This window comes from Sinocyclocheilus grahami, unplaced genomic scaffold, assembly GCF_001515645.1.
Source record: "Sinocyclocheilus grahami isolate Dianchi unplaced genomic scaffold, SAMN03320097.WGS_v1.1 scaffold497.1, whole genome shotgun sequence".
Classification (NCBI taxonomy): domain Eukaryota; kingdom Metazoa; phylum Chordata; class Actinopteri; order Cypriniformes; family Cyprinidae; genus Sinocyclocheilus; species Sinocyclocheilus grahami.
The window spans coordinates 308,630-331,038 of NW_015505676.1; the positions used below are offsets into that span (position 1 = coordinate 308,630).

At 39.3% G+C, this 22,409-nt stretch overlaps 1 protein-coding gene across 5 annotated transcripts in view; it reads left to right on the forward strand.

The window, feature by feature from the left end:
* LOC107554308 (lysine-specific demethylase 6B-like) overlaps positions 1–22,409 on the forward strand; it is a 30,296-nt gene that overhangs the window by 6,341 nt on the left and 1,546 nt on the right. For 2 of the 5 annotated variants that reach the window (XM_016236788.1, XM_016236787.1), the window contains 19 exons: positions 10,124–10,206; positions 10,310–10,433; positions 10,540–10,620; positions 11,235–11,430; positions 11,534–11,746; positions 12,153–12,287; positions 13,320–13,670; positions 13,990–16,415; positions 16,842–16,968; positions 17,172–17,277; positions 17,915–18,120; positions 18,434–18,537; positions 18,855–18,923; positions 19,444–19,592; positions 20,294–20,408; positions 20,502–20,689; positions 20,785–20,926; positions 21,013–21,139; positions 21,230–21,400. In XM_016236788.1, coding sequence (XP_016092274.1) covers positions 10,315–10,433; positions 10,540–10,620; positions 11,235–11,430; positions 11,534–11,746; positions 12,153–12,287; positions 13,320–13,670; positions 13,990–16,415; positions 16,842–16,968; positions 17,172–17,277; positions 17,915–18,120; positions 18,434–18,537; positions 18,855–18,923; positions 19,444–19,592; positions 20,294–20,408; positions 20,502–20,689; positions 20,785–20,926; positions 21,013–21,139; positions 21,230–21,400 — 5,025 coding nt within the window. In that variant the 5' untranslated portion in view covers positions 10,124–10,206; positions 10,310–10,314. Of the gene's footprint in view, positions 1–3,528; positions 3,791–10,123; positions 10,207–10,309; positions 10,434–10,539; positions 10,621–11,234; positions 11,431–11,533; positions 11,747–12,152; positions 12,288–13,319; positions 13,671–13,989; positions 16,416–16,841; positions 16,969–17,171; positions 17,278–17,914; positions 18,538–18,854; positions 18,924–19,443; positions 19,593–20,293; positions 20,409–20,501; positions 20,690–20,784; positions 20,927–21,012; positions 21,140–21,229; positions 21,401–22,409 lie in introns of those variants that run through there. The other 3 variants (XM_016236789.1, XM_016236790.1, XM_016236791.1) reach the window with 3 other exon arrangements.

Consider the following 22,409-nt stretch of genomic DNA (forward strand, 5'->3'; position numbering starts at 1 on the left):
CAAACCTCTGAATTCCTCAGTCTGATATCAACAGACAGAGCGCAATCAAATAGGAGTGCAATAATTCTGAGTAAAATATACATCTTGCTAAAAAATTAGTTTTTGGACATTAAATGTGTCTTTTGTAGAATTTTAAAAAAGTGTATTTTTATGATAGCAGTAACTGTAAGTGGACTATTGTAATAGGTAATTCAAATCTAGTAGGCTACAGTACTAATTACTAAGCTCAAATGAGTTAATGTGTGTTTCTTATAGCAGTTCAAATTTAGTAATTTTCTTTTATTATTTATTTTCATTTTTAATTCAGTGATTTTAAATTCTAATTAAGTTATTTTAATGCTTTAAAGAGCAATTTTAGATTGTAATATTCTAATGTTCTGCTATCTATTCTGCAAACTATAAAAGGTACAGCTGTAATGAAACCAGAGAGAAAGGCTGCATGGCTAGAAACTGTAAAAAAAAAAAGAAAAAAAAAAGTAAAATAATAGTATGTAATAATAATAGTATAAACTGAGACAGTGGTAATATCATTATGTTCCTATTGGTCAGTAGAGGAGCTTAGCCTGACAGTTAGCCTGTTTTAGACCAGGTTAGTTTCCCAGCATAAGTTGCCACAGTGTCTAAGCTTGATCTAGGCCTATGTTAAATTTGCTTTATGGAACCAAATCATTTGACAATGAGTCAGACTAACTGAAATAAGCCTGGCTTATTTGGTTAACATGTTTTATGAAACAGGCCTCGAGGCATTAAAAGTGATCATATTTTCTCCATTGCATCATATTGCATCGAATCGCATTGTGTTGAATCGAATCGAATCGAATCGAAATCGGGTCGCACTGCATCGTAATGGGGTGAATCGTATCGCATCTCATCGGTAGCTGCTTCATATGTATCTTTAATGTATCGTATCGTTGGCTATGCATCGAGATGCGTATCGTATCGGCCTGAGTCATGAGATGCACATCCCTAGTACCTATAGAGTAGTACTGCATCCTTCGTATCTCCCAAAAGTCTTTAGTTTTAGCGTCGACCTGGGCCTTGTTTATAAAATGTTCAGCAACAAACACACTTGTGAAACTCCGTTGCTGCCCTGAAAAACAAACTGCATCCACTGTTCATGTAACGCTGTGTTCCTTTGGGAAGCTGAACAAAGTTCTCTTTCCCTTAAGTAAGTTACAACCAAAAACACACTTCTTTGGAGACATTCTTCCTGAGCGAGTCCCGTGCAGCAGTGCTGCCAAATGAAGCCCGTTGATGGCATAGACTGATGGGCGTGCTCTTGCTCTCTTGCTCCGGTCAACGCGGATGCGTTCTTCCAGGAGAAATGCCCATATAAGGAGTTCCACCCTTCATTACGTCATGAAGAGTAACGATCGAAAAAAACTTTCCGAAACTTGTAAGAAACCCGGAAGTGTGTATTTGGCACAGAAATACTCTGTTATACGTCCAAATCGTTTTTTGAAATTTTGGCCATGTTTAGCATGAGAATCCAACTCTTTAACAGTGTAAATAACTCAACATGCATGAAATAGCATTACCCCCCACCCCCCCGACATGTTTTTATACCTGTACAAAAAGATTTACCCTCGGATCCTGTGCCATTAAACTGGATTTTATTTAGCTATCTTGACACTGTAGCAATCTTAAATTATTTTGCTCAGCAAGATTCTCTTAAAATGGCTTATGCCTAGTTCACACTAAAGGATTTTAAGCTCGATTTGCAAGTTAACGAGCTGTGATCGGGGGAAAATCAGCGGGTGATCAGGGCTCAGCAATCTTTGTGTGAACTACACAACGACGCATCAAAGAGGCTCGCTGACGCGTCGCCAACACCTCGCTGACGACAAACAAATATCTAGCATGCCAAATATCTGGACTCGACATCACGTGGTGTCAGGTGTCATGACGAGCTACAGCCAATAAGAGAGCAAGGCATGGGTTGAGGTCACCGGAAGAAAAACAACATCAGCAGCAACATGGCTTAAAGAAAAGTTTGGACACAATAAATGGAGCAAAATGTTTAATCGAGCAAACAGCTTGCAGCGCTAATTTCTTCCCGACGTCCATTTTCAAATAAACAACTCCTGTTTCACGTGTTGTTTCGCGTCATTCCCTTTCCAATTCTTGCATTTGTTTTTGTGACAAAACGTGCTTTGTAGAGTCGTTGGGTGACAGAGTTGTTGTCAGCTTGTGTAGTGTGTAACCCCTGGTTGCGGATCATTTACATAGAGTCACGTAGTGTGAGCACCAAGACAGACAATCAAGTCATGTAGTCTGAACAGCACAGCGATCTGCCGACGTATAGAGTCATGTAGTTTGAACATGGCTTTAGCCATAACAGCTTAACTTGTTTTGTAGCAATAATGAGAATTCCTCAAGGAATGCTAAAGTGTATTTGTGAGGCATCCTGAATTGCATTTCAGAGTTCACATACTTGCGTAGAATCAGAATCAGAATCAGAATGAGTTTTTATTGCCAGGTATGTTTACACATACGAGGAATTTGTTTTCATGACAGAAGCTCCACAGTGTAACAGAATGACAGTGACAGAACAAAAACACAGATAATAAAAAATAGAACAAGTAACTAAGGAAATAAAAATATACAAATCGACAATTGTATGTACAGGTATATAACAATAGACAGTTGTATGTACAGGTATATTATGTGCAAATTGAAATGTAGACCGAGTGTGTGTGTTAGATAAATAAGTGTATGAGTGAATAAATAGTGTCTGTTCCACAGTTATTGTCAAGTGTTCATGAGATGGATGGCCTGAGGGAAGAAACTGTTCCTGTGTCTGGTCGTTCTGGTGCTCAGAGCTCTGTAGCGTCGACCAGATGGCAACAGTTCAAAGAGGGAGTGTGCTGGATGTGAGGGGTCCAGAGTGATTCAGTAGGTTCTAAGACATAAAATTGCCAAGATTACCATGCATTACAATAAGAACATATTTCTTTACATTTCTAAATAATAGTAAGCAGCTTTTGTTACCAGTCAGTCAACTGTAATTTCTTCCAGGTGGACAAATTCTTATCAACTTTGGAAGGTTTGCATGTGGTACATGTGGTTGCATGTGTGGCAGAAGAGGGAAAGTCGTCTAAACAACATGCAAACCCTCATATCTGAAGTCACTGAACAAATAAGAAAATAAATCAGACAATGTGAACTAGACCGATAAATCTTCATAAGCAGCCATGCAAATTTCTCAATTGCACAATGCACATAATCTCCCTCAGGAGGTCTCGTAGTCCATGTTTGCATGTGTTTTTCTTCTCAGGTAAGATCATTGTTTTGAGCTCAGAACGTCTTCTGTAGAATTGAGCTGATGTGCATTAAGCAGAGTTTATGATTGGTTGCCTTGGAAACACATACTGTACTCTTTAGTGTGAAGAGAGAGAGCGAGAGAGAGAGAGAATGAGGATGGAGTGAAGCAGAGGGAAGGTGGGGGAGGGGCTGTACAGGGAAAAGCAAAAAAGAAAAAGAAATGAAAGCAGACTGGCTGGTAGAAGGGGGTTGGGCTATCTTCTCTCAACACCACTCTCTCTACCTCTTTCACTCTCTCCCTCTATTTCTCTCTCTCTCTCTCTTTGCTTTCTCGTACCATTCCTTCCCTTTCTTTGTCTGCTGAAGGAGAAGGCAGGAAAGGAGGGTGCAAATGTGAGAGAAAGCGAGAGAGTGTGTTGAGAGAGAGAGAGGGGTAAGAAAGGACAAGACAGAATGGACTAGGCACACTCGCCTTTTTGACAATAGAAGCTCACTTCACTTCCTGTCTGTCAGTGGCGTTCCGTGAGTAAGTCCTCTCACTCTTTTTGAGTGTGTGTGTGTGTGTGTATACGCATGAGTGCACGTTTTGTCAGAGCTGTCATCCGCTATAAGGTAAAGGTGAAACATTTAAAGGTAAATTCCGCCCGAGCAGTGGGCAAACAGGAAGCAGTGCCCTTCTCTTCCTTTCTGACCTGCAAGGTAAGAACGCTTGTGCATCTCAGGAGAGAAACACTCATCTCTCCTTTCCATGCCACTTAAATACCGGCCCCTCCAGCTCACTTTTTCTGTCTTTGTGCTCCATGTGGTTTCCTTTTCATTTCTTTGTGCAGTAATGTGACTGACTGTGAATGTTTTGCAATAAATCCCCTGCAAGTCTCTACAACTCAAAGTAAATTGTGAAGTTAGCTTCTGAGGAGAACCTTCTGTACATAATGCAGTTGTGTGTGTGTGCGTGTGTGTTTGTATGTGTAATACAATAGCAAGCCGGTCTCTACTGAATACTTTTGTACAGGAAGTATGGTTATTATAGCTGGAAAGCTTGATCTCTGCCATTATGACTCAACACAGATCTAATAAAAGACACCGCCTCTGTGTGTGTGTCTGCAGAGAACTTTCTCAGACAACCTCCCCACGAGCAGTATCGCCCATAACTCTCTCTGCACGAGAGAGATTTCCTCAGTTTGTTATCTGCCAAAGAACACCCACATGCACGCATTACGTTACTCTCATGTGGGGCCTCATGGTCACCTGTCGTCCCTGTTGGCCCAATTCATTAGCAGCACCTGCAAATGAAGATAGAATGATAAGAGAGAAGAGAAACAGGGACAGACGGATTGGCATGTCTCGAAGATTTGTAAAATAATTGAAAATAGTTGAATGAGTAATGTAAATATCTGCTTAACTTTAAGATCTCCTGCAAACTTCAAGTTTGCATTTAAAAGGAGGGTGCACCCAAAAATGAAAATTCAGCCATAATTCACTGGAACTGGAATGGTTTTCAGTTCTCTGTGGAACACAAAATAATACATTTTGAAGAATCATGTTGTTCTTTTACAAATATTGAAAGCTTACAGTATATTGACCAGGGGAGTTCAGAAAGTGACAAAAAAGGGTCATAAAAGTAGGCTAAACAAGTGGCACATATGGCTAGTTCATCTTCTGAAAGCATAGCGTATGGTGAAGTAAATACAATTTCAGTTCATCTTCAATGAAACTATCACTCAAATCTAATTTGCACTTGTGCATATTTAAATGTCTTGTAAAGAAGCATTGAGCCAGAATTGTTGTCAGTAGCACCAAAATCCATTGATTCGTTAAGGGTGAATGATATTTGAGATCTACAACAATGAATAACGACTTCAGTTCCTCTCACCAAATCAAAGATGACTATTATGTGGCTTCAGGAGATTTGTAATATAGTGCAAAAGTCATATGGAGCACTTTATTATCTCCCTCGAATGTCATTTGCACTTGTGCATATTCATACTTGCAACCGAGTTTCATTTTTGGGTCTACTGTTCCTTTGACAGGCAGAAGTAGAGAGTGTGTATGTGCAAATGTGTGAGTGTGTTTCAAAAGAAGGCTTCTATGAGAGATTGTTTGTCTTTATTTTCTCACAGGCTTACCTTACATCAGAGGTATTTTCTATCAAATTAGTTTGTCCCTAGCTGCCCTATATGTTAAATGACCTAAATCCACCAGCAAATGCATCGGGCCTGTTACAACACACTCTTGATCTGATATAAACCTCATGTGCGAGAGCAAGTCTCTGTCTCTGTTTATTTAGAGTAATATGAGATATGTGTACATGTCAATATCTGCCTCTCAGATTGGATATAAACCCCACCGACTGTGACCCCAACAGCTGCCATAGCACGTCAAGTTTTTAACGACTTGTAAGCGTCAATGGCACCACTACCTAAGCGTGAAAGAACAAGACAGAGAGACAGAAATCCTGTGAGAAAAACTCTCAGAATGTGTGGCTGATCATTTGACAGCGTAGTAGAGAATCACGTTCATGCGGTTACACCGAGGGTCCCACATCAGCAAATATAATCCGTTTAAAACAGTTTTCTCCACAACAAAGTCCTGCTTGACATGAAATGCACAAATAAAAGACGTCTTACTCATACAGGTTATGAAGCGAGATATCGTTCTGCGTCTGAAACTGAAACTGATCAACTAAACCTCAAATTCTCATACGTGATATGTGTCGTTTTAGATTGTTGTCTGTGTTTGTGTCTAAGAACATCTGCAATTTGCTTTCGATTTAGAGACAAACAACATATCTAATTTAGTTGTTTAAACAGGAAACCCCTCGCAGTTCGGCCTAGCCGCTTTAGTTTACATCTGCAATGTGAGTGGTTTTTTTTCGCTGAATATTGAGTCTGAATTTCTCTCATATATCAGTAAGTAACACAATCTCGCTGCTCCTGACAGCAGTGGCGCCCCTATTTTTCCCTTCCCACTCTTCCTCTCTCTTTCCGCCTGTTTGATTCCTGCTGTAGTTCCCCTCAGCTCTCATGAGATATTTGTTTCAGATGGACAGTCACCGCAGATGCTTTGTTTTCGACTGGAATCCTGGCTTTACTGTTGAGTTTTTCGAAGAGTTCGAGTCAGCGTAATCAATGTGGATTCTAGACTGTGTGGTTTTCTATAGAGTATCAAACTGTTTTGGGGGTTTTAAAAGGGTCATATCGTTAAATTTTATGGAACTGGAACAGATCCAAAAAGTAATCATCCAAAATGACTTGTAATAAAATTTCAGATGTCAAAACCCGAGTTCATTCAATAATTTAATGAGGAAGTATACTATTATTCCAAGATACCAGAATAAGAAATATTAATGGAAATGAGTAAAATGTGGTAAATAATGCCAAATGTTTTGCTCTTTCTGTCTTAGCATATCCTTCTGGATCCCAACATTAGGAAAAAAGGGAATAAAAGGGTTTATTTTTAGCAAGATCCCTAAGCATTTCAGTCTGATTTTAACATTTCATGCTGCAAATTCAGTATCTGTGCAGGTTTACTATGCGTCACAATGTATAATGTAGGCTCTTATTAAGAAACAAGGACGTGCTCACTAAATAAGACATCACAGCATATCTGCTGTTAGTCATTTCTTATGCAAAAAGTCAGTTTACATAAGAGTCCTAAAGGCACAACAGCAAAATTGGCCTGTTTAATTTGACTAAATGCATACATATACTAAAATTATGAGTGTTTTGATATGATATGACCCCTGTAGAACTATGATACAAAAGCAGAATTACTGTGGTTACTGTTATGGACTCGATTAAATTAAGAAAAGCAAGATATGTGATAAAAAGACATTTAAGACGAACATTGCTGGACAGCCTTAGGCCCATTATTTTCTAATGCAATTCCTGCTTAATCTAAGTGCATGTGTGTGAAACTGGAGAGACTCATAAAAGCTTATAGGAAGAGGAAGATGCGTGAGTGAAAGCTCTTCGAATGATTCTCCAACTGTCTGTCTGCATCGCACCTCATTTGAATGTAATGCAAAGAAGCTGTACTCATCCATGAGATGTGAAACTCTTCACTCATGCATCCCAATGAGGCCTGATAACAACCACAATCACAATTGAACCACTTGAAAAAATTAATGTAGGGAAGACATTTCAGACTCGTTTGTAAAAGTGAGATATTTTTCAGCAGTGTGTGTATGAGGTCACGACCACAACTGCACAACAGTGTCACATTTTTACAGGAAGTTAGAACCACTTCCTTTCCAACGGAACAGTTTGCTGGGTTTCTATGGCTACCTACATTAGCAGCATGTCATAACAACATTGGCATACACACACAACCCACTTTTGCACGTCAGTCTTGCATCATTGTGTTTTGTATTCTCACTGGTGAAGGCACGCTGAGGTTTGGACTGAACAGGTGTGTTGTACCTTGATAGGTTTGTGTAATCTGATATAACAACCTGTTAGCAGTGCATTGTTGGTCTGCTTTAAAATTTGATTACAATGGGACAGGATGCTCACATGAACATTTACAGAGGTGCTTTTCGAAGCTCAGGAGACTTTATGTAGTTCTCAGTTAAGATTCGTTGAAGTATCAGCTTTGTCTCAGATAGTTATCCTAAATTTCCTTACAATCAGAAAAGATCAAAACGATTGAGAAAATAGTAGACATGCAGTAAGCAATTTCCTGGCTCTTCCAAGCTTTATAATGACAGTGAATCGTGGTCGAGACTTTGAAGCAAAATAAAGTGCATCCATCCATCATAAGTGCTCCATGCGGCTCCGGGGAGTTAATAAAGGCCTTCTGAAGCGAAACGATGTGCTTGTATAAGAAAAATATCCATATTTAAAACTTTATAAACCATAATCGCTAACTTCTGCTAACTGATGAACTTGGGTTCACTAGAGAGGCCTTTATTAACTCCCCGGAGTCGTGTGGAGCACTTTTTATGTTGGATGGATGCACTTTTTGGAGCTCCAAAGAATGTGGGAAATAATGCCAAATGTTTTGCTCTTTCTGTCTTAGCATATCCTTCTGGATCCCAACATTAGGAAAAAAGGGAATAAAAGGGTTTATTTTTAGCAAGATCCCTAAGAAAGTCATATACACCTAGGTTGGCTAGAAGGTGAGTAAATCATGGGGTAATTTTCATTTTTGGGTGAACTATTCCTTTAAAGTCATGAAGTCAATGGAAGTAGCGACAGATCTTTTCTTGGTTTGGTTTCGTTCATTGCTTGTTGATTGGATGAAGCCAGATCTAAATGGAATGTCGATTGTAAGAAAGGGGTGGGGTTTAAGTGGACTAAATCATTGGAGAAGTCCAGCATACATCAGAGAGAAAATTCGACTTTAATCAGCTTCAAGCTAAAAATCTTAATGAAGCATATACAGGTGCATCTCAATAAATTAGAATGTCGTGGAAAAGTTCATTTATTTCAGTAATTCAACCAATCGCATGACTTTCACATGACACAGTCACATGAACTCTAGGAATGTATTCAGTAAATGTGTTTCCATTGTAGTTTGAGCGAATCTTTTCTTACCGAGAAAAAGAACAAGCTCAAGTGAGCATACAGGTTTTTTGCACTTTTTGTTTTTTTCGGTCTAGCATTTTTTTAGGCAATATTGGAAAATGTGCATTAAAATATTTGGATTAAAACATGCCTGTTGTTCAGATCTCTTCTGAAATTCTAGAGAAGGTGCATGTGACATTTTTAGTCAAGTCTCCATGTGTTCTCCATTTAATTTCTTTGCTGTTTATGAGAAACAAGAGCTCTCAACATAATAGATGGGCTATGTGTGTGTGTGTGTGTGTGTGTGACAGAGAGAGAGAGTGGAAGGAAACATACAAATGCTTACCATGTGTTATACCTGTACATCTAGCAAATGTGTCAAAGTTCAAGCGTGTGTGTTCAACTGAGTATGTGTTAAATGCGCTATTATGAGATGAAGATAAGAGGTGAAACTTCTTTTGTCTTTAACAAACACAAAGAGCCTGCAGTTGCTCTGTCCTGATCTGAACCAGAACGCACAACTGGAGTTTTACAGTATGAGAGCTGAGCTATTCATGGACCAAAAAGAGCACAAATGGCCTCCTTTAACCTCACACACACTCGCGCACTTGTTACGCTTCTTCCTATGATAAAGGACAGTTGGTGTGGGTGGGGTGGAGAGTGGGGGGCAGAGATAAGACGAACAGGAGCCTGTGGATTGCTGCAGATGCTTCGCGTTGAACTTGTTCCAGCGTTGCACGTTTGATCTGTTGCCTCAGTCAAATCTTGAGGAAGCGTCAGTCAGGTGCTAGAAAATCTTCAAAGGTGTGTGGGCGACGTGAAGATCACAATGAGATTTATTTATTTGACAGTTAAGGACATTGTGTTGTGTTGTGCAGCACATTATGCATTGTAGCCACAAATATGCTACAGAGTTAGCATACTTGTGGCTACCATGGAGCCATGTTGTCTTTTCTCTCAGGAAACTGATATTGACCATCATTTACAAGAGCACATCCTGAAGATTTCCTTTCTGCTGTCCCCTCCCTCACTTGATTTCCATCTATCTTTATGTGTCTAACTTCCTGTGCAATGCCTATTGCTATTGCTTAGACTATAAGTTTATCAGATCCCTAACCCTAAGTATTGTAATTAAACCAGTAACTTGTCCTGCATTGTTTGATAGGGACTTGAATGATACCTGTTGAACAATTACAATAGATGGGAAATCCCATAGATTTACCTTGAAGGACAATCCACACTACTAATGTTCTAAAAATATCACAAAGCAAGGCATTACTCTTATCATGTGATATTATGAAAGAATGCTTTATTCATTCTTGTTATTTCTTTTCTCTCTTTCTTTTATTCAGAAAAGCTCAAATTGAAAGCAAGGGAAAGTGTAGTGATCTCTGTTGAGATCTGCAGTGGAGGGATTCTCAGTCTCATCAGTGCGGTGAGTATTCATAGGATGCTTTCTTCTCTCCAGAACAAGGTACATCACGAGTGAACAGCTACAGTAATTGCTTTTGTATGTGCGTGTGTTTGTCTCGCCCCAGGCTGAATGTATCACATAGCAGAGCAGTATTCTGGACGCAACTCGTGGGATTCCTTCCCAACTTCTGGGCCGAATCGAGCACCATGGGCCCCAGGCAGCAACCGGCACTGGGCCCCTCCATCCAGGTCATCCTTCCTCCACACACATTTAGAAATGTAGCATCCGTTAATTGAACACTGTTTTATTGTGTATATCTTACAGTTGTTAAATCATCAGTTCTTCTGTTTTCAGGTGCAGTGAAGGGAACTATCAATCCCCATCCCAAAACTACACTGCAGGAAGAAGCTACCCAAATAAAGCTTATAACAACAGGTCAGTCGTTCTTTTCTGCTCTAATAGTACTGAAATCCCAATTTGCATCCTACACACTGCTTTATCACAACTGCACCACTAAGTACACTTGTATGATGTGTATTTTTGGCACATACATTATAATTTAGTGAATCAATGTATTATTACTATGTACGTTTTTATATTTTATTATATTTTTATATTCTATATATGTTTTTAATGTTTTTTTATATTTTGTATATTTTTATTTTCATGTTATATTTTACAATAAAAATTTAAAAAAATATATATTTTACAGTTTGAATGTAATATTTCATATTTAAAACATAAATACAGTATATACTACTTATAACTATTGTATTTTATACATTTATATATTATATAAATAATAATTTGTTATAAAAATGTATGTATTAGTGTTTTTATACCACTATTTATAACTCTACTAATGTTACTATTTATGTTGCTTGTATGTTACTAACATGCCATCCAGGTGTTTTAATGTACGTTTTCAATGTACTGTGATTTGACATGCACAGTATTGCATGCTATATGTTACAGATAATATGCAAATTTGCCACGTTAACACTGCTGTGTAACATTCATGGATAGTATTCCTCTTTATTTACAAACAGACCGCCAGGATTCAGCAGGGACAGGCCCCACACACACCCCAGGGACAGAGGCATTGGAAAAGAGCAAAGGGTCCCGAGGGGCTGCGGACCAACACAGAGCCAGCACCATAATCCAGTGCGCCCCACCCTAAACTACAGCTCAGGGTATGGAGGACACCTCTCTAGCAGCAACAATCACAGCAGCCAGCCACACAGGGTGAGGGCATCCAAATTTCTAGAGATACAGTGCTATCAAAGATGAGCTAAACACAAAAGAACCCTTAATATCCTGAATGACTTGATGCTATTTCCTGTTTCAGTATGGGGGTCCACATCAGCAGCAGCGTTCCACTGGGTGTCCCCCACAGACCCAGGGAGACAAATGGACACAGTCAACTCAGTCCAGGACATTCCAAGGGCCCTCTCTCAAACGTCCAGCACCTCCTCACAATATGTCACCACCACACCGGGATCCATCCCCTTCACAAGACGACTGTCCCAGCAAGAGAAGCAGGAGCATCAGTTCACATCAGGTCAGTCATGTTCCTTTCTTTGTTACATTTACATTTAGTCATTTAGAAGACGCTTTTATCCAAAGCGACTTACAAATGAGGACAATGGAAGCAATCAAAATCAACAAAAGAGCAATGATATACAAGTGCTTTAACAAGTCTCAGTTAGCTTAACGCAGTACACTTAGCAACATTTTGTAGCAAAATTTTCGTAGCAAGCATTTTGTTGAAAATGAATGTGCAAAGACAACTACTATTTACATTTTTTTACGATTTACATATGTTTTTCTGTTCGTTTTTGGTTACAAAGTGATATGTCAGTGAAAAAGATTTGGTTATAAAGAGGCAGTAGTCTTTAAGCACCATCTGCTGGTCAGAATGAGAACATCCTTAAGTGATAGTGCATGACTCTTGATCAATTCTGCAGAATTTCCACCTGAGAGAGAAATATTTCATCAACCGTTCACCTCCATCACATCCACCTTGGCCATGGAGCCCAGCATACAAAAGCTCAATGCACTGGAGCCTGTCTGAGAAGAGGTCCTCCCCCTCTCGATTTCAGGTAGACCAGTGGTCTCAGCTACATTTTTTGAGCAATTGATTTTCTATATATAATCACATACTTACCATACTTGTGCCTAATCACATACTTTGCTTTAAATACAGCGGGTAAAATAAGTATTGAACACGTCACCATTTTTCTCAGTAAATATATTTCTAAACCTGCTGTTGACTTGAAATTTTCACCAGATGTCGGTAACAACCCAAGTAATCCATACATACAAAGAAAACAAAACAAATAAGTTCAGAAATTAATTGATGTGTAATAAAATGGAATGACACAGGGAAAAAGTATTGAACACATGATGAAAGGGAGGTGCAAAAAGGTATGGAAAGCCAAGACACCAGCTAAAATCAATCAGTAATTAGAAAGCAATTCTGCCCCTATAGTCAGTGGAAATTAATATTAGCTGGTTCAGTCCCAACACCTACAGTACCAGGATGATGAAGATGAAACAAGGGTGGACATTTCAGCAAGACAATGATCCCAAACACAGCCAAGGAAACTCTCGATTGGTTTCAGAGAAAGAAAATAAAGCTGCTAGAATGGCCCAGCCAATCACCTGACTTGAATCCAATAGAAAAAAGGGCCAAAGATCAGAATTCATAGAAGAGGCCCACAGAACTTTCAAGATTTGAAGACTCTGTGGAAGAATGGGCCAAAATCACACCTGAGCAATGCATGCGACTAGTTTCTCCATACAGGAGGGGTCTTGAAGCTGTCATTACCAGCAAAGGCTTTTGTACAAAGTATTAAATACATTTCAGTAGTTCAATACTTTTTCCCTGTGTCATTCCATTTTATTACACATAACTTAATTTCAGAACTTTTTTATTTTTATTTTATTTGTATGTATGGATTACTTGGGTTGTTACCGACTTCTGGTGAAAATTTCATGTCAACAGCACTTTTAGAAATATATTTACTGGGAAAAATGGTGACGTGTTCAATATTTATTTTACCCGCTGTATGTAATGTACAATTATATACTTTGTATTGCTCATGATCATCCTTCTTTCACTTTTTTAAAAGGAGTCCAGTCATTACGTCATGAGAGATCACAGACCATATTCCATCCCATCACCATCCAACAGTGCCCCAAGCCAGGGCCTCCACAGCAAGAAACCCACCAAACAGGGGCAACCCAATCATCCGGTCCGAGATCATCCAGGCCCCCATCCCCGTGGGGCCAAAGGGGGCTGGGATTGCCCATCACCAGCAAACCTCACCAGTGTGCCTTACAGTCAGCAGCACCAGCTCCCTCCACCACAGAGGCACACCGGCCCCTTCAGCAGCCCAGCCACCTCAGTACCTCAGCCCAGATTCAACACAGCACAGCCTGGCTGGAAAACACAGAGCCGCTCGGGAAAACATGGCAGTAGTGTGAGTAAATGAAGAAAGAATTTTAATTTCTGGGTCAACTATTCCTTTCAGTATAATGCCCAATGTTCAAAGCTCGGACAACACACCCACAGACTGTATAAGTGGGCGTCCTTGGCCAGAATAAGCTCCAAGACTTAATATCAGTAGTCAAAAGTCTATCAAGGCTTCTGCAAGGCTATCAATTAAATATCAAGTCCATATAAATTATCAGTGAAAGCCAAACATTACATTTCAGAAAGCAATTCACATATATCGAGCTGCTCTTTTGTATTAGTAGCCTATAAACTTGTGAACTGTTCGGGCATTTGTTTCTCTACAGGAGATGGGGCGTACCACCTCTGGCCTGGAATCTCAAGAGTCTGTGGGTGGGGACAGAAAACGGCCATGCGCATCTAAACATATTAGCCGCCAACGGAGTCCCATCCAGTCATACAGTAGTGCAGACTCCCCTTCTGAATCCGGCACTCAAACCTCAGACAGAGGTCAGAGGGCACAGAAGTCAGAAATGAAGAAGAGCAGCCACTCTAAACACCAGACTGGGTTCAAATCCATTTACAAGAGCTCCCTCAGCAAGCTGGACACTGAACTCTTGAAACACATTCAGGCCAAGAGGAGGCACAAGGAGCGTTCAAGGAAGGAGAAAAAGAAGGAAGGAGAGCTGTTAGACACAAGAGAACGGATGGAGAAAAAAATGGAGGACAGGAAAAAGAAAAAGATGAGGGATGGAAGAAAGGGGCATGATAAGAAGAACATACACCAAAATGGCCGACAGTTGGGACAGATAACAAGAAGAGCAAAGGAGGAGAGGAAAAAAGGAATGCTTGAAGACAGGAAGAGTGAGACGCCTTCAAAATCAGCATCTCCCAATTTAGAAACATTGTACCCCAGTGATTCTGAACCTCTCCGGGATGACCTACTGTTTGAGCCACTTCATCTCAATCACAGAGAGGAAGAGTTCTCTCGACATACCTTAGGGTTCATCCCACCGTCTACATCCCCTCCTGTCAGTAATAATCATTGTTCTCCATGCCAGTCAACCCATGAAGCCAATACTAAAGCCTTAGAGGTTGACGACCAATCAGAATCTTCTGAGCCTGACCATGTAGACACTAGCGAAGATGACAGTGTAGAAGCCCATGATGTTGGCAGGTCCAAACTTACTCTTCCCGATAAGCAGAGGAGTTGTGAAGAAACCATCAGAAGTAAAGAGGGTGTTTTAGGGTTGCATAGTGCCCCAGACCTCCTCCCGGCTCACTGCACCTATAGTGAGGAGCTCCTAAGGCTGGACCCACCAACAAGCCCACCTGTTCTGAGCTGGCAGGGATCTCCAGTGTCAGACTTAAGTGATGATGATGAGGAAGGGAAAGAGGGAGATATGATTAGAGTACTGAGGAGGCCAGTGCTACAACCTAGTCCAACAAACTCATCTCCACTAAGAGATCCAGTGGAGATCAACACTGGAGCCGACTATTGCCACAGTGACCTGGCCAAACTGTACGGTCTCCTTGAGTCCCCTAAAGCAATGGACACTGAGGAAGAAGATGAAGAAAATAGAGAAGGAGAGCAGAAATATAGTAGTCCTGATGCATCAAGTAGCTCTGAGCCTAACAAACCACACTTGCACCAAATGGACACATTCGAATCAGCGACCTCAGCGATGGGCAGCCGTAGATACACTTACAGGGGTGGGCCATTTGGACGGCCACCCCCTGGTGCATTAGTTGGGGTGAAATACTCATCATCTCTGTCCTTGGGTCCTGAGATCCACCCTCCAGACCAGCACAGTCCACCTGCCACATCTCCAATCACAGAGATCCCAGATCAGGTCACACCACCACTGATTCAGCCTGCTGAGAAGGACAAAGAGAGTGAAACTGAGGAAGAAAGAATGGAAACCAATGCAAAAGAGGAAGGAATAGAAGAAGAAAGGGAGAAAACTGATGTGCAGAAGATGGATGAACAAATGGAGATCAAAGTAGCTGAATCAGCTAAAGACCCAACCTGCACTTCACTGGAGGAGAAGGAACCTGTAATGTCTCCCGCCACTGTGCAGGATAAACTAGTACAAAGCTGCGAGCTTCTGCTCAATCAAAACTCCAGCCCTCTGTCAAAGGCTATGAAAGTCAGCGGTTCCACGTCTACTGAGAGAGAAAAGGAACAAGACAGAGCCAGACAGAAAGATCAAGTGAGGTCTCCAAGAAAAGCTGGTCGGAAAGTAAAAGGAGAAGATCCCGAAAAGAGTAATGGAGAAGAGAATAAAAAGGAAAAAGTGAAGGATGAGACTAAGTCAACGGATTCATCTTCTGAAGGTTTAAATGAGCACTTGGTGGAAATCAAGAACAAACAGGTTGCCCCAGAAAACCAAAAAATTGACTTGAAAGATGGAGAAACAGAATCTAAAGAAGTCAAGAGAGAAAAAGAGACAGACATTAAACAAGAGACCATGAAAGAAGACACACTAAAGGCTGAAACATCTGCTACAGCATCATCTACATCTGCCACAACCAACACACAAACCACTGTTACTGTGACACCCTCCAGCAGACCTCCGCTGCTGGCCCGGGTCAATCTCCTTAATCTGCAGGAGTTGTCTAAAATTCCCTTGAAAGAACTGAGGATCTGTTTGGTCAGGGTTGAGAGTGGAGGTCGGCAGACTTGCATTGCATCAGAGATTGAGCAGAAGACCATGCCACTCAATGCCATCAACATCAAAAATAGCGCAGCTGAGGTCATACAAGCCTGCAAGTAAGTTCACATCTGACTTTAGACCTCAGATTATTCTGATGTACTTAATAGTTATTAGCGGTGCTTGCTGAGGGTAAATGGCTATAAAGCTAAAGGCTAAATTCCATGGACTGACACTGAAGGCACCTGATCCATATCTAAAAACAGAATGTTGGAGGTGCACTCTTTTAACTTGGGCCAGTAATCAACCACCTAGTGACCACCCAGAACACCTTAGTAACTCATACCATTGTGCTAAAAGAGCTACTTAGGAACCACACGGCACCACCCAGGCACTTATTCACAGCACCCTAGCATCATAACAGTGTTTAATGCTCTAAACTTAGTATTATAATGACTTTGATGGGGAATATGAACCATGCATCTTTCTTTTAAGTTTTTTCTTTCTCTGCATTTACACATACACCCTTTTTGTTTCTGTGACAGAGGGGCAAACATCAAGAACAAGTTTCGGGAGTCATACCTGCTTCCAGCGTTTTCAGTGAAACCTATCCTGTCCACCGAGACTCCTATTCCCAGAGAGAAACTGAACCCTCCAACACCGAGCATTTATGTGAGTTGAGGCCAATCAGTTAATAAGGCTTAAGGTTTAATAAAGTACTGTAATTTATTAATCATATTCTCTGTCAGACATTAGTTTATATGGATACATTAGAGGTCTTTATTATTGTTGTTGTAATGATAAACAATAACCATTTAAGTTGACTGTTTGATGTCTGTTATTCTGAATTTCTGTTTCTGTTTTTATATTTTTAGCTAGAGAGTAAAAGAGATGCCTTTTCACCGGTGCTACTGCAGTTCTGCACAGACCCTAAAAATGCTGTTACTGTCATCAGAGGACTGGCTGGATCCCTCCGTCTCAGTGAGAAAATACAATATCACAAACACACACACATTATGTCCACATTAATACGAAAACATTTAAAAAATAAGTTTTCCAAAAGTTTCCCCATCCACACTGAAATGTCAGAAAACACTCAAATAATTTTATTGCACGCATGTAAAACGTAATAAAAGCTTGGTGAGATATAAAGTAATATAAAAAAATATACAATATAAATATGAGATATAAAATACAGTTCTCATGCTATTATTCTGCCATGGTCAGTTTATTAGCAAAAAATCCCACACTTACTGGTGTGTCTAGTGCGCACTCCATTATTCCATGTATGGTCTAAAATGCAATTGTCCTCATGTTTTGCTGGTAGGCAGCAGTTGCAGGTTCATGATCTCTGCTGAAATGTAATATGAACAAAAATAGTGCAAAGTAACATATATCCTATCATTTACAACACTATGAAAGTGAATACCATATATTAGGCACATTCCAGTATAAACATAGATATCTATCACATGACTAAGCATGCCATCGTTTTCAAAAAGCTCAGTTTTCGCAGGACAAAAACGCTGTCTCAGTATGGATGGAAGTCAAAAACGTAGAGAAAAAGATGGCTTTCAAATGTTTCCCGTTTAGTGTGACATTCTTGTCTTTCTGTTAGATCTGGGTCTGTTCTCCACTAAATCCCTAGTTGAGGCCAACTCAGAGCATGCGGTGGAAGTGAGGACTCAGGTGCAGCAGCCAGCAGACGAGAACTGGAACCATTTAGGATCCGCCCAGACCTGGCCCTGCGAAAGCAGCAGATCTCACACCACCATCGCTAAATATGCACAGTACCAAGCATCCAGTTTCCAGGAGAGCTTACAGGTAGAAATTGTTACCATGAGTGCCTCAGTGGGATCAGAAAGCAACTCTATCTCATGCTTAACTGGAGTTGCATCTAAGTCTCAACGGGAAACACTCTGGTGACAGCGTAACAGTCTGCCTCACCCAATAAAATCATATTAAATTAAATGAAAAAATATTACGTGAAATATCCCTTCTCCTCCCTCTCAGGACAAGGGTATTGCAGTTTGATGATGCTGAGGGTCCAGGCAATCGCCTGGAAGTTTTAGGTACACAGTGACACGCGCACACTCAAAATGAAATTCAAGAAAGTGAAAGCTATTTGTATTTTTAGGAAGAGAAAGACAGTGAAGATGAGGATGAAGAAGACAAATCGGAGGAAAAAACTGTGAAAAAATCCAACTCCCAAGAAAACACTGGGACTACCACCACATCCAGGTAAAGTTAAAAATAATGTTTAAACTATCATATAACAATGCATATACTGTAGATTGCTATTACCAGGGCCAGATTGTGTTATATATATATATACAGTGGGGCAAAAAAGTATTTAGTCAGCCACCAATTGTGCAAGTTCTCCCACTTAAAAAGATGAGAGAGGCCTGTAATTTTCATCATAGGTATACCTCAACTATTAGAGACAAAATGCGAAAATAAAAAACCAGAAAATCACATTGTAGGATTTTTAAAGAATTAATTGGTTATTATTTTTTTTTTTTTAAATGCTATCTCTGAAAAGTTTCTCTTTTTAACAGCTCGGAGCAGAAAACCATTGGAAAAATCATTAAATTTGGAACCAACATTGACTTGTCAGACCCAAAACGGTGAGAGATGTTCACTTTGATATCATGGTGACATTATTTGACAATCATCCATAAAATAATCTTAGACAGGGAGACTATGGGGGTCATGCGCAACAGACTTCCGTATTAAAGCAGGTCTCGTTGCTTCCGGTTCAAGTGTTTTGTACAGTATGTGAAGCTGTTTAACTCAAGATGCCTTACAAAGAGATACCAAAGATGATGATAACCAATGTCCATCAGTATGTAGATTGATATCTGAAAGTTTTTTTTATTTTAAATTCTTTTAAATTAACATTCGAATATTAAAATTGAATAAAGCGCCAACAATAACAACGACTAGCTAGCTTAGCTGATTACCTTAAAAGTCCATAGATATTGCCATCAGTTCCTACGGCTGTTAACACTCTCTCCAACAAGCGATGAGACCTGTTTTCCGGTTTGGTCGGGTGACTTTCGACATACACCCCATTCACTGTGCTTTTATGAGTGTCATTATTACTTGCATTGGTGTGAGTAAAGGACTGTGGGGTCTTGTGTTCAGGTGGAAGCTGCAGCTGCAGGAGCTGTTGAAGTTGCCTGCGTTCATGCGTGTGTCCTCCAGCACGAACATGCTGAGTCACGTTGGCCAAACTATACTGGGCATGAACACAGTCCAGCTTTATATGAAGGTCCCTGGAAGCCGCACACCAGGTCAGTGTACACACACACACACACACACGAGGTATTCGTGCATTTGAGACTTCTCTAACCCTCACTAACTTAGATTTGGAAAAAATACATTATTGAATTCATTTATGAAGTTGTTTACCTTTTTTTTTTTTTTTTTATTACCATTCAGAAGTTTGGTCTCCGTCAGAACAACAAAACTTTAACACACAATATTATCATAGAGAAACATGTTTGATTTAATTGTATTTTTTTAAAATAGGCTTTATTATCATTATACAATTTAATTTGTTATTTTTTTAAATATGACCTGGACATGTTTAAAATAAAGCAAAATAAAAAATGGTCATAAACCTTAAGCCTGACATTCTCTCTTAAGGACATCAGGAATTTATTTATTTATTTTTGTATGCATGTATGCTTCATTTTCAGTATGCAAAATAGAAATTATAATATTTTTGTGAAATGTGACCTGGACATGAATTGGAAAAATTGAAATGATTATTTCTTTATTTTACTTGCAATTTTTTACAAAAAAGGCTTCGTTTTTCATTATGATAAATATAATTTATAATTTGTAAAATGTTACAAATGTATGATATGATTTTTTTTTTCATCATTTATTTATTAAAATAGACAAAATTGTAGAATTTGTAAAATGTGACTTGAACGTGTTTAAAATAAAACGACATTTAAAAACTGAAGCTATGATTTCCTCTCTCTAGGACATCAGGAAAATAATAACTTCTGTTCAGTGAACATCAATATTGGCCCTGGAGACTGTGAGTGGTTTGCCGTCCATGAACACTACTGGAAAGCCATCAGTGACTTGTGTGAAAAGTAAGATTTGGATCACACATGGCAGTTATTTTTATGGCTTAGCATGATGACAAATGCGATTAAATATAAAGCATTATGTCTTCTGTGTGTTAGGCACACTGTGGACTATCTGACAGGCTCGTGGTGGCCGGTTCTGGAGGATCTGTACCGTTCAAACATCCCAGTGTACCGCTTCATTCAGAGACCCGGTGACCTGGTGTGGATCAACGCTGGCACTGTGCACTGGGTCCAGGCCGTGGGCTGGTGCAACAACATTGCCTGGAACGTGGGCCCTTTAAATGGTGAGTCTACACTGTGACAATAGGGGGCGCCAAAGACATTCACCACACATTTACTGTAAATATATTTGGCACTTGCTTCATCTTTGTCTTTCCAGCCCATCAATACCAGCTGGCTCTTGAACGCTTTGAATGGAACGAGATCAAGAAAGTCAAATCAATCGTCCCCATGCTTCACGTGTCCTGGAACGTCGCCCGCACAGTCAAGATCACAGACCCAAACACATTCAAGATGATCAAGTGAGTGCGGCGTTGCATTATTTGTGTCACTGAAACCTACTTGAAATGATTTCATAGTTCCATCTCCTTCTTGTCTTGTATTTCAGACATTGTCTCCTCCAGTCCATCAAACACATTCAGATTTTGAGGGACCAGTTGGTGTCTGCAGGGAAGAAGATCTCCTATCAGAGCAGGGTGAAGGATGAGCCAGCGTACTACTGCAACGAGTGCGACGTGAGGATACTCAATACATTGATGGCAAATAATGTTCTGTCGTGAGATGTTGCATCTTGTTGATGTATGTGACTGTGCATGTGTGAACAGGTGGAGGTGTTTAACCTGCTGTTTGTGACCAGTGAGAACAGCAGTAGGAAGACGTATGTGGTTCACTGTGAGGACTGTGCTCGGGAGCAGATCCCCAGTCTGAGCGGGGTGGTGGTGCTGGAGCAGTATCGCGTCAGTGAGCTCATGAACACATATGATAACTTCACCCTGGTAAGACAAACACTCATACGCACTAATGTGAAAGTGTAACATGTAATAATGTTTGATTTTACTTTTTCTTTTTATTTATAAGACAAAAAGGCTTTATTTTCAGTATCCTTGAATTTATAATTTTGTGAAATGTGACCTGAACATTAAAATAAAAAAATGCAATGATAGATTTATTTGTTTTTAAAAAAAATAAGCATAATTTAATTAGATTGTGAACTGGACATGTTTAAATAAAATATATAATATCATTACCTCATTACATTTTATTTTATTGTCTTTATTTTTTTTTATAGTTTTTAATTTTGTAATGCAAATAATAATTATTACAATATTTTTGTTAATAGTGATCTGGACATGTTTAAAGTCAAATCTGTAATTATATATATATGTATATGTGTGTGTGTGTGTGTGTGTGTTTTTTTTATTCAATTTTTATTTTAAAAAAAATAGGCTTGATTTTCATCAAGATATGTTTAAAATAGTAAATAACAATAACATAAGTAATGATATTTTTATTTTATTTTTTTCCATTTTTTTTAATAGGCATCTTTTCAATACGCAAAATAGAATGTCTAATATCTTTGTAAAATATGAACTTGACATTGTTTTTTTAAACAATATGTAAAGCTTTTTTAATTTTCATTAAAAAAATAGGCTTCATTTTTAGTATGCAAAATAGAATTTTTGTGAAATGTGAACTGTATATGTTTAAAATGAAATGGCAATATATAACGCTATTTTCATTTTTATAAAATAGGCTTCATTTTCAGTAGGCATAGTATAATTTATCATATGAAATGTGAGCTGGCCATTTTTTCTTAAATAGGCTTGATTTTCATGCTTTGTGAACTGTGGCTTTGACATGTTTAAAATAAATACAAATAAAATGCAAAATTGCAAAATAGAATTTTTTTTTTCGTGTGAAATGCTTCCAAGTAAAATAATCCATCAACAACATCATCATTGACCTCTATGATACTCTGTCCATTTTAAACATGTAAACTGAAAT